Source organism: Lutjanus erythropterus, chromosome 18 (genome assembly GCF_056507025.1).
Source record: "Lutjanus erythropterus isolate fLutEry1 chromosome 18, fLutEry1.hap2, whole genome shotgun sequence".
NCBI lineage: Eukaryota > Metazoa > Chordata > Actinopteri > Lutjaniformes > Lutjanidae > Lutjanus > Lutjanus erythropterus.
In genome coordinates this window covers 23,378,264-23,391,367 of record NC_139334.1, presented here as the reverse complement: position 1 = coordinate 23,391,367, position 13,104 = coordinate 23,378,264, and the positions used below count along the sequence as shown (strand labels likewise).

General features: G+C 40.3%; 1 protein-coding gene across 1 annotated transcript in view; it reads left to right on the top strand.

The window, feature by feature from the left end:
• Positions 1-12,930, top strand: part of grm1b (glutamate receptor, metabotropic 1b) — a 32,714-nt gene extending 19,784 nt beyond the window's left edge. Inside the window, exons 5-9 of the mRNA XM_084742082.1 lie at positions 2,967-3,213; positions 4,323-4,491; positions 5,330-5,456; positions 7,851-8,778; positions 11,205-12,930. Of these exons, the coding sequence (XP_084598208.1) occupies positions 2,967-3,213; positions 4,323-4,491; positions 5,330-5,456; positions 7,851-8,778; positions 11,205-12,054 (2,321 nt within the window). The 3' untranslated portion in view covers positions 12,055-12,930. The remainder of the gene's footprint in view (positions 1-2,966; positions 3,214-4,322; positions 4,492-5,329; positions 5,457-7,850; positions 8,779-11,204) is intronic.
• The last annotated feature ends 174 nt before the right edge of the window (positions 12,931-13,104 follow it).

The following is a 13,104-nucleotide window of genomic DNA, read 5'->3' as shown; positions in this document are numbered from 1 at the left end:
AATGAACAACACAGTTTCAGAGCAGTTCACAAAATACTCACAAAAATGTAATCTATTAGATTTGTATACATGGATGTAAAATTTCCTTTTTGTCCCACAAGACTTTCAAACTAATGTATTACCAGTCATTGTCATTTCATGGTCAAGTTAGATCTTTAGATACTCTTCAAACAAACAAACAAATCTGACAATTTATTATCTCACATTCTCTAAAATTATGATGTTATACCGTATAACCTTATAGAAGTTCTAAAAAAGGGCAGTTCAGTCAAATCTGAGGTGCTGATAACACAAAGAGCTGTGTAATTCATTTCCTTTTCAAATAATTACTCACATAAACCTGGTATTAAAACTGTAGAATCAAACTTTTTTTGACAAGGAGAAGTTTCAGTTACATTTTGGCAAGCTCAGATATGACATTATCAGTTGCTACATCACACTCCACTTCCTTTGCATAAAATATAAAACAGGGATTTTGGAACAGATTCAGATGACAGATGCAGTGAAGTGCATGAGAGATGTGTATCACATCATCTTCAATCCCATCAGCCACAATGGACCACCTTTCACTTTAGATTAAAACTCATAGTTTAAAGTTTATTTAATTTATATGGCCCTTTAAAAAAAGCTAACAGGTTTCATCCAAGTGCATCAAAAAGATGGGGGTGGATGTAGGACCTATAAACATACAAGACATGCATAAAAAATGTTGTGGAAATAAAACAACATTAAAAGAGAAAAGGTTTAATCACTATTTAAAACCCAAGGAATCAGATAAAATAAAAATAAAAACAGGTTAAACATAATTAAAAGAAAATAAAAATCCTTTATATCCTGCATCTTAAAAGCATGAACAGACTCTAAAAGGCCTCCAGCAGTTTATTCCCAGGCTGAGGAGCAGGGTTGCAGTGCTATTTGTTTAAGTACTGGAGCACACTTTAATACATGCGCCTGCATGCATGTCCATGACCAAAGTTACAACCATGTTAATCAGTGGATTAACGAATGGGATCATAAAACATCCTGATTAATAATGGACAGGTTGCAGGTGGGAAATAGGGTGCTTCTGCCCAGTAAGAGAGATGCTGTGTGAACATGTATGCACGAGGCAAAGCAGCAGGACTTACATTTAGGACTGTTTCTGTTGAAGAGTTTCCTGTCCTGTCAAGTTAGAACAACTTCAAGCTGCTACAGTTTTTAGTTTTGCTGCTTAAATATCCCACGATATTTGCTGCAATGACGTTATTGCACATGTGGAAATGAAACTGAAAGCAGCCTCTCTAATCATTAGCAAATCATTCAGACATCAGTAGAACACACAATAAAGAAATCATCTGAAAACTTGAGGTGCTCCACACCATTTAACAGGTAATATAGCTTACAGGGACCGGTGGAGGTACACGTGCAGGTCTTTTGATATATTTGCTTTTAACTGCGCGTTTGCATACGCACCCTCACGCATCCATATGCATCATGGCTGCCTCGTATATCCTGTGTCCATTTGGAGCGATGGTTGTGCATGTCCTCAGAAATTAATGTTATACATACATGAATGCAAACATGAATGCTTATATATTTCAGGCCTAAATTGGAGAAAATAATATGTTTGGGTGGTTGGCGGGTGGATGAATTATGCATACATGCAGATTTGGGTGAACTCAAAGCCACTGTTCCTACGGTGGCAAGTTTACATAAATTAGTCAACTGTAACTGACCCCACAGTCAAATGTCAGACTGACTTGAATGTTGCACTGCAGTCAGTGTCGTTCTCTCTGTGTCTGTCTCCGGGTACAATACAGAAAACACCTGGAAACAAGCGCCTCACAGTGCAAAAACTTCGTTCTGTCTGATCGGGGCCATACACTTTAGAGATGATTCAGTATTCAAGTGCTTAAATAAATGGATCATGCAAACTGCAAATATTCTATTTCCCCATTTGCAGAGGAAAGCGTCGCTCGGTGCGCAACAGAAAAAGCTCATAGACTCTGATAATTTATTAGCGTGGTGTAATAATGTGAAAATATGCTTTACGAGTGTGATCCTTTTGTGAATAAAAATTCTCTAAATGCTTTTGTTATCAAAATTGATGATTGTAGGGACTGACAGCTAGAAAGGATGCAAAATCTTGGGTGCAATTATTTGATTGAAAGAGATGTTTTTTGCTACCAAATGCATTTTACAATAGATGTCTGTGCTCTGGTAGAAGATGCTTTCCGCTAAGGGAAGATAAAAAGAAACTATCATCTTCTGCCAAACATGCGTACGTGCTCCACCATTTTACCAGTGGATTGAATGCATGGTGTAGCTCTCTGTAATAACACTAAGTTGAGTCTTGAGTTAAATCTTGACACAAAGCTACTAAACAACCTGCTCACTCTGCTTCTAGCTTGCATTACACTGAACTGATAGGGTGTGTTTGAACATCACACGCATGCTGTTTGTATCCAAATATTAATCATTTTTGTCTCACTCGCTCATCGTGTTTGTCTGAGGAAAAAAACAACACGAACAGATGACAACAGATCCAAATCCATGAGAATGTTGGTTCATTTTTTCTGCTTGAGGAGACACAATCTCACACACGCAGTCCTTTAGACCAACTCTAATTGAATCCTGACTCATGAATGCAGAAACGGATAGTCTTGCCATGGTAACAAGGTTCCTTTGAAGCCATTTTCTGAGGCTTCCAGTTCTTTTAAAGCAGTCTCCCACAGAGGCAAAGAGGCGTGGAGCTTGCTGCCTGTATTCAGAGAATAATTACAAGAATTCATCTGTGAGCACCCTATCACTCCTTTGTAATAAGTTGCATCATGCTAGATGCACCTGTACGGTACACCTGAGATTTAGAGATGATTCTTACAGCATTAACACATGACATGCTACTGCTTGCAGCCCCGAAGCCCCTCCCGTAAGGCTTTTCCTTTGTCCCGGGGACGAGTCCTCACCCTTCTCTCATGTGTGGACAGGTTATGAAAGTCTGGAGGACAACTACGTTCAAGACAGCAAGATGGGCTTCGTCATCAACGCCATCTACGCCATGGCCCACGGGCTGCATGACATGCACACTCACCTCTGCCCCGGTCACGTGGGGCTCTGTGACAACATGAAGCCCGTTGATGGCAGCCACTTACTGGATTTCCTTCTCAAGACGAGCTTCGCGGGTGTCTCTGGAGAGGACATCTGGTTTGACGAGAACGGGGACTCACCTGGGAGGTAAAATACACTTTATTTGTGTTCTTATGCAAATACTGTGTAATAATTCTTCAAATTCTTTGGTTTACCAGCAGTGTTTTCACTCTAACTAAACTAATTAAAGCAGCACTTAGGGAATTCCAGTCAGTGATGGAAGAAGTGTTCAGATGCAAATACAACAGTGTAAAAAGACTCTGCTACAAGTGAAATTCCAGCATTCATAATAAAAGTACAAACCTATTAGCTGTAAAATATACTTGAAGTATCAAAAGTAATAGTACTCATCCTGCAGCAAAATGTGCCCTGTGACTGATTATTAGATTGTTAATCCTTGTCTATCAGTGTGTAAGCAGCATTTTACTCAGCAAATATTAGATAAAATGCTACTTTGTGTAGTACAATCAATAAAAACTACACAACCCGCATTTTGTTCCATTACATTTATTTTGTAGAAGCTTTTGTCCAAAATGATTTACAATAAATAGCAAAATATTAGCCCACAATAGCACCCCACATTTATTATACAGCGTACAAAATAACCATCCAAGGGCCTCATGATGCTGAATTTACATCTCAGACACTGAAACTCCTGTCGGTGTGTATATGATGTGCACAGGTTTATTATAGAGAACGATTAGGGCGACATATAAAAACAAGTTAAAGTCATATCAGGGTACATTTACATATGCAAAATAATGTCCCTACTCTAATAAGGAAAGTAACTGTCTGGCACTTAAATTGTATATATGCTAAAAACTCCCATTAATTACCTTCTTAATCCTCTTAATGTCCAGTGCAAATACATTTTAAAGGCTGACATAAAGTAAAAAACGCACTCCAGCATTACATTTTCAGGTGGGGATGTTTTTGGGGAGACTTTTATTGCAAATCAGAATGTGAGAGAGATTAAATCCAGACACATCAGCACCTGGTGAAATAATCCCTGACTCACTGTTATCGATCAAGAAGCTGACAGACCCCCCCCCCCCCCCCCCCCGCTGATAAAATATGCAGTTTCTATGCTAAGTGGAAGTAAAACTCTTATTATTATTTCCCTTTTAAGAACTGACTCAGCTCTGGTGAAACCTTGTTGAGTCATGTCCTCCTCTAACCTCTCTGACCGCTCTCAGGTATGAGATTATGAACTTCCAGCATGTGGAGCCGGGCGTTTACGACTACATCAACATCGGCTCCTGGCACGAGGGCATACTGAGCCTGGATAAAGAAATGATTCAGATGAACCGCAGCGACATGGTCCGCTCCGTCTGCAGCGAGCCCTGCTCCAAAGGAGAGATCAAGGTGAGGGACAAATTCTTTAGATAATGTCCTGCTTAGAACACATTTGACTTCATTTCACCTCTGAATCACTGTACTGTAGCTTTGTAGGTCAGTCTTTGCATCAGATTCACATTTATTTAAACTTTAGGACTACAATTCTTCCTTTCTTCGCCCTGCAGGAAAATGAATAGCTTGGTTTAATTGTACCATATGTGGATGAAGTATTTTGGTAGTACTTTTTTTATGAAGGCACCTCTTATAAATAACTAATGCCTTTACTAATGGTTAAGTCGTGTACTCATCTAATGCTTTATAGAGCACATATAAGCAGTTAATAAGAACACATTTGGGGTTGTCAGGTTGTGAAAAAACACACTGGCTGATGTTGATCCTATTAGGTAATAATTAAGATGCTAATGTTGGAATGCTAACAGATTAAAGGTTTAAGTATTAATAAGATGTTGATGAATGTCTGCAGCCCTTTTCTAAAAACAGAAAAGTCTGAGCAGTCAAAGGGAGTTTCCACAACCTGGCAACTCAAAGGTTATTATTGTTGGTTTATTGTTGATCTATAAAGCTTTAGCATTGATTTACCAACCATTAAAATGCCCTTTATAAATCAGAAGGTGGCACCTGTAGTTCTGTTAATACTTCTGTTATGATAATATGTTAAAATATTACTACCACAGTTGCTTCTACATTGCTTTTAACAGAAGTACAACAAAAGTAATGTATCAGATGTAATATATAAATACTTATGGGCAGTGAGGCTTCCTTTTACTTGGAAACAAATTCAGGGTAGGTATGTATATTTGCAGGAAAAGTGTTTTTACATTTCTCTGCATGTGTTGTTGACCAGGTGATCAGGAAAGGGGAAGTGAGCTGCTGCTGGATCTGCACGGCCTGTAAGGACAATGAGTACGTCCAGGACGAGTTCACATGCAAGGCCTGTGAGCTGGGCTGGTGGCCTGACAATGAACTGGAGGGTAGGTTAATGCACTTACTCTCCACTTACCTTACCTGCATCCATAATCTCTCACCTGCTTGGAACACTGTGGATGGGCTGGTTTGTCTTTAGAGGAGTAGTTTGGCGTCTTGGGTATTGCTTACTTCCTTTTTTTCAATAGTTAGATAAGAAGATTGAGACCAACTTCATCTCTGTCCATTAAATATAATGCTGTGGGCAGCCAGTTAGCCTAGCTTAGCATAAAGACTGGAAACTGAGGGACACAGCTAGCCTGGCTCTGTCCAAAGGTGACAAAATCCACCTACCAATAATTCTAAAGCGCTCAAATTAACATGTTACACTTGTCTGTTTAATCTGTACAAAAACAAACAAAAGTGCAAAAACAACAATTTGTGATTTTATGGGTGGTGGTCCATGTGTCCGACTTCTTGGCTGGGCACGAGGTTGCCAGGCGACCTCACAATGATGACAAGAGTTCAAGATGTCTCTGCTCCCAGCTAAGGAATAGTTTGGCACATAACCCCAAGAAAAATCATAAATTGTTGGGGGTTTTTGCACAGATTAAGTGATGGATAATGCCTGACAAGGTGTCCATTATCAGGAACTTATGCCTGCGGGAGGCAACCATCCTCCATGCTGATAATGGACACCTCTTTGAGCATTATCCTGCTTGTACCGTGCATATACCATGGTCAATTTATAGAAGCTTTTCGTTCAGCTATGAGCTAAAAAGCTAACATTATGCTAGCAAGATTCAAAGTCAATAACACTGAAAGTATGTTTAACAACAAGACTAGCTAGATCTCGAGCCATGTCATTGTCCCCAAATCAGTATCAAGATTTTAACGAACAAATGATTCGCCAAACGATCACTTAGCATCTTAGTGCTTAGCAAAGCATCAGTAAGTTTAGAGGGGCAGTGTGTCTCTAGCAGTTATTACAATATAGTTGCTATAATAAATTGTAATTGGTGTCTTTGACTGCATCCCTGTTGCTATGGTTACTCATTTTAGATACAGGCTGGCAGTATGTAGTCAGTGCGTTAATTTAATTTAGTTTAAGAGTGAAGAGTTTCACTTAGTGGATATCCGTTATCAGCAATTAATAGATACCCTGCAGCCAATCAGAATAGAGAATCTACCCAATCCATGGTATGAATAAATGAGATATAACATTAATTAGTGAACTTCAGTGGTGCTGGAAGGTGGATTTAATTGTTGGATGGAGCCAGTGCTTGCTGTTTCTCCTGCTGCCAATCTGCTGCTGGCTGTAGCTCCAGATGTGACAGCGGTTTCTTCTCATCTAATGCTCAAGAAGAAAGTGAATAAACTCCCCAAAATGTATTTTGCTTTAAATCACTAAAGTTTAATTTATCTGCAGAATCCACCCAAGACAATAAACCTTATCTTATTAGAACAGAAAATTCTGCTGTTCTGCAATTTTTACATTTAAATTTAGATTAATTTAGTTTCCTTCAGCAGCCACAGGCTGAGCTCCTGTTGCATGATTGATGATTTCAGAGAGAAGAAGAGATTCTTTAGTCTTGGAGGTTCTGTGGAAAGTTAAGTTCTTCCAAGCTTTTGCTCCTCTCCTCCTCCCACATGTACTGCGCACAGTTTGTCCTGCTAAGATTTCTGCAGCGCTATTTCATAAACCTGTTCCGTCCTATTTTCATTGCTTTCCCATGACACCTGAGAGCCATTCATCATCTTCACCATTTTATCCGACAGCAGCCCTACTTCACTTACCGCTCTTCTGGCCCACTTTCAAAGGCCTTCTGTGCTGTTCAAAGACAAGACACTTTCTTAATAGGATCATCCTGCCTCCCTCCATGCTGTTTCATTTTTTTTTTTTACCATAAGACCTTTATGTACACACAGAAATAGGAATATGTTAAGGGCAGGGATGACATAAGAAATACTCCTGTGCAATTTCCTAACCCTAACCCTACTGCTGTTATACAATAAATAAATAACGAACATAAATTAGATATTTAAAGGGTGTCCTCAACACAAAGCAGAAGGGTTATCTTATTTGGATGCATGAAAAACACCGTGATTTACTTTGTCCTGGTGCATTGCCCCCCTCCTCTGCTGGCTGCAGCTCAGCCTGGCCATGGCTGAGTAGAAAGGGGTTTATTTATAGTTGAGCTAAAAACCTACTTTGAGACTTACTGTATTTGCTCAGGCTAGAATGTGTTTGATTAATTTTGAATGTGTCCTTACAATAAAACCTTAAAGATACGACACTTTTCATTTCATTCTTCTCAAAATTTTGCTTTATTTGGGCAAAATTTCTCTAGATACTCATAAATCTAACCACCAAACTGATGCCGAAATTCTAAAAAATGTATGAGCTGCTTTTAGTATATTGTTTCTGTGTGTTTATGTGGTCATGTTTTTATCCCTTTCAGGCTGTGAGCCAATCCCCCTGCGCTACCTGGAGTGGAGCAATCCAGAGTCCATTATCCAGGTGGTTTTCTCCTGCCTGGGCATCCTTGTCACGTCATTTGTTGCTTTCGTCTTTGTCTTATATCGTGACACGCCTGTGGTCAAATCCTCCAGCCGGGAGCTCTGCTACATCATCCTGGCAGGGATCTTCCTGGGCTATCTGTGTCCGTTCACCCTCATCGCCCGACCCACCGTGGCCTCCTGCTATCTCCAGAGGCTGCTCGTCGGACTCTCAGCTGCCATGTGCTACTCCGCCCTGGTCACCAAAACCAACCGCATTGCTCGTATTCTGGCAGGCAGCAAGAAGAAGATTTGCACCAGGAAACCAAGGTTCATGAGCGCTTGGGCTCAGGTGGTCATTGCCTCCATCCTGATTAGTGTCCAGCTCACCTTAGAGATCACCCTCATCATCATGGAGCCTCCTGAACCCATCAAATCCTACCCCAGCATCAGAGAAGTCTTCCTCATCTGCAACACCAGCAACGTGGGCGTTGTGGCCCCTCTGGGCTACAACGGTTTGCTCATCATGAGCTGCACTTATTATGCCTTCAAGACACGCAACGTTCCTGCAAATTTCAACGAAGCCAAATACATTGCCTTCACCATGTACACCACGTGTATAATCTGGCTGGCGTTTGTGCCGATCTACTTTGGCAGCAACTACAAGATCATCACCACATCCTTCTCCGTAAGCCTCAGTGTGACTGTAGCCCTGGGCTGTATGTTCACGCCAAAGATGTACATCATCATCGCCAAACCAGAGCGTAATGTGCGCAGCGCATTCACCACCTCTGACGCCGTGCGCATGCACGTTGGTGATGGCAAAATAGCCTGCCGAAGCAACAGCCTGCTGAACATGTTCAAGAGGAAGAAGAACACTGGAAACGGCAGGTAGGTTCTTTAATTGCACGTGTGAGTCCTGCTCCTGAGGCACCTCAGGGATGCTGGTTTTACTGTAATTCCCTCTCAAAGGGAGCCTGATGTCTACTGTATTCACTTTCATAGGGACACCTGTTGTAAAGTGTGACGGATGTAGGTCAGTGCTCAATTCACACAGTCATTTTAACCTTTGAACTGATGGTACAATTAAAACAAGCATCTCTGTGGGCTAAGGGATGACAAGTGGGATCATACAGAATACAGGGTTTCTGCAGGATTCAACAAATTAAATTTAAGACTTATTGACACCTTTGACACACGTTTTGTCACACAGAATTCAATTTATTGGCCATTTTTATAGTCATACTGGCCAAAGTATGATAGAAAACCAGTAGGGACAATATAGTCTTAAGTTACTGACAATTATATATATATATATATATATATATATATATATATATATATATATATCTTTTTTAGTACTTTCTAGCAGTTTATCACAGTAATTTCCAAACATAAAATTTATTGAATTGGTGTGATCTAGATGAAGGGATAAAATGAATGGGTGGATTAAAGAGACCGTTCACCCCAGAATGAAAAATACATATTTTTCTTTTTACCTGTAGTGCAATTTATCTATTTGTTTTGGTGTAAGTTTTGAAGATATTAGCTGCAGAATATGATGGCACTCAGCTTATGGTGCACTGCTGAGACATTGCTGTTGAGTTCAAATGTATTTTTATTTTATTTAGTTTTTTTATGTTTTTCCACAAAGTCGATAGCCATCTAGTTCCATTATATTCGAGAGATGGCACACATCTCTGTGGACTCACGCCAAAACAATCTAGATGGATAAATGCCAATACAGGCCAGACGATTAAAAAAATTTATATGTATTTCTGATTTGGGGGTGAACGTCCCTTTAAGACTTTTTTGAGACCTTTTTAATACACAGAGTTTAATTTAAGGCCTGTTTTTACAGTCATTCTGGCCAAAGTATGATAGAAAACCAGCAGGGACAATATGGCCTAGAATTATTTATAATTATATCCCCTTTTATACTTTCCAGGAGAATATAAAAATAATTCTGAAGTTATAATTAATTGACATCCCTGTGACGGATGGATAGATTAATTAACCAACGAAATCTCATTGATTCGAGTTAATTTAGGTCTTTGATCAAATCAGCACTTTCTCATCAGGGGTTGATGAGGTTCTTAGTTACTGTGGTCACTGTCAGTAGTAGCAACACTCTGCAAAATATCTGAGGGGTCAATCTGAGACCACAAGCAAGGATTGAACAGCCTCCTATGTGCGCAATTCACCGTTGTAACAGTTTTATTAAGTGTGTAACATCTCACAGAGCCTGTAATCAGATGGTCAAGTCAGTTTGAGACAGGATGTCCCTGAGTTTAGCAATGTTACATAGGTGGAAAAGTTTGAAGTTTGTTTCATGTTTAAGTTAAAGGAAGTGAGATAACTTCTCACCTCAAAAAACGTTGAGCTCTCGAAATACCATCATTATGAACCTACCGTAAAATACAGTAGCAGGTCTCTACCTACCTGACCCATGCATTGTCGCCGACCCTCTTTTATTCTGGATCAGCCCACATGCTCCTCCTCAAACCCCCATTGAACAAAATGCAGATATTTAACAGGTTTGGCTGGAGGCTGGAGTTTTAGTTAGCCGGACATGCTAACATTTGCAGCTTATGTTAGAGCAGAGTTTAATCCATTTGCCACATGTGTGTTTCATATTTTTGAGAAGTGAAAAAAAGACATCACTGTCCAGACTCATGAAACGCTCCTCTCAGAGCCTCCTGCACATCTTCAACATGTAGAGAAATGGAAAACTCAACAGCTGTATTTATGGTTGCTAAGCTATGATTGGACAGTTGATGTTTGGAGGTGGGGCTTAGTGAAGGGTCAATCAGCCCGAGCACAGACCTTTGTGGAACTGACTAACGTTGGTGCGCACAGAGGATTCCTTGTTAACATGTACAAACTGATATGATAAACAAGACTTAAACCAGTTCCTTTAATGCCAGTCAGATGTTCCAGTCTCACCATGATGGTCAATGGTGTCAAATGCAGCACTAAGACGAGACAATTACAGAGACACAAACACATTTTATAACTGACATTAATGCCTATGATAAGCAAGAGAGAAATATTTACTTTTGCAGACTTTCATGAATTGAATTGAATGCTTTTTAATACATCCTAATGCCTTTTTGCAGAAACTAAATTCAATATTTTTAATGATTTTTCAAGACCTGCAGATACCCTGGAACATTTTTAGAAAATCATATATTTTTTAGGCTTATACATTTTTTAAAATCTCAAATAATTCTTCCATACATGAACCAGAGATGCTGTTTTTGTCTCCACCTTTCCGGGCCCCTGTGAAGTAACAGCCGTCTTTATTTTGTTCATAGTTCTAATGGAAAGTCTGTGTCATGGTCTGAACCAGGTGCAAGACATCCTCCAAAAGGGGATCACATGTGGCACAGACTGTCAGTGCATGTGAAGAGACAGGAAGCAGGTTCCAATCAGATGGCTGTCATCAAACCCTTAACTAATACCTACCAAAACACAGCGCTCGAGTTCTCAGACCTCAGCACTAAGACCTTGTATAATGTGGCTGAGGAGGACGAGAGTGACCCTGTCAGGTACAATCCCCCCGTCACTCCCCCCATGATGGCCCACGGGCAGATTCCTGCCTGTGGGTTGATGAAAGATGTGGACGCGGAGGTGGAGCTCTATACCCCAGAGCACGTGCAGGAAAACAGCATCACCTCCCAGCACGTCATCATGGACCACCTGCAGGGGGAGATGGTGGTGACTCGTAAATTCAACAGTGACATCCCTGAGCTTAACAATATGATCAGCATGCCTGACGCCGTGAGCGGCGGCATGCCCGTGTACCACCAGGCCCACCTCATCCAGCAGGACCCGGTCCTGCCCGTGCACCTCGACCCGTTCGATGAGGAGCCCACCTCCCCTTTAGAGGAGGAGGAGATGGAGAGTGAGCAGTTTGGCCTCCTTCATGGCTACATGTACAACAACGCCCAGATTCATGACGAGGAGGACTTGGTTGAGGTCAAATTAGCCATGGAGGACTCTGTGGCGCTGATGCCTCCCTCCCCGTTCCGAGATTGTGCTGGTCCTCCAGTGAGTCCCTTCCCCAATTCGCCCGTGTCTGAGTCGATTTTGTGCACTCCTCCAAATGTGACATATGCCTCCGTCATCCTCAAAGACTTCAAGCAAAGCTCCTCAACTCTGTGAGGGCGCAAACTAAGTATTACCAGTTGTACTATATTTTAAAGTTCATAATGACTTGTGCTGTATATGATGACATATAAGGAAAAAGTCATTCTGTGGTCTGACAGGTCATTTTTCACTCTATAACTGATAGCTTTTACATGATAAGGGTGAACAATAAGCACCACATTTTAAAATTCTTTTAGATGTTGTCTACAATAGTGAAAGAATTTGCTGATAACAAACATATATTTATATGCTAACATAAGCTTTTAGGATAAAATAGATTTTGTGCTTATGAGCCAACCAATAAGATGGTCTATGTATGTACATTTATTCATATAAATAGATTTATTTGATAAATATAGGTGACATAACAAGCAGATGAGTTTGCTGATTTTAAGCAGGGCAACTTTATGGTGAAAATAGTTTGTATGTAATGCAAAGCAATCCAGTTTGTCGACGATATTTTCAGAAAATATGTTTTATGTACACATTGTGTGTTTTGTGCTTTATCAGGAAACAAAAGAAAGGTTTTAAAAATAGTTCAGCATTTTGGAAAATAAACTAATTTGCTTTCTGGAAGAGATTTTAATGAGAAGCTTGATTCCACTCTAACATCTGTCCACTAACTGTAAAGTTACAGCTGGCAGATGTTAGCTTAATTTAACATATAAACTGGGGAACAGCTGGGGATCAGCGTGCCTAGCTCTGTCCAAATGTAACAATCAATTAATTGTAATTTTTACACTTTGGTTTTTGCACTAATTAAACAAACAACACCTAACGTGTTAATTAGTGAGTTTTAGAGGTGCTGGTAGGCATTTTGTTACTTTAGACAGAGCAAGCCTAGCTGTTTCACCCTGTTTTAGGCTAAGCTAGGCTAACAACCCAAAAGTGGTAGTGTCACCTTTAAAGGGATAGCTCAAATGTTTGTTGTTGGGTTGTATGTGGTACTTATCAATAGTCACTGTCAGTGTAACATTCCCCCAGTTCATAGATGCAGTAGGAGTACTGGTGTAGGAAGCTAAACAATGTACTGCTGTGGGCAGGGTCAGCAAAAAAACAAAAACA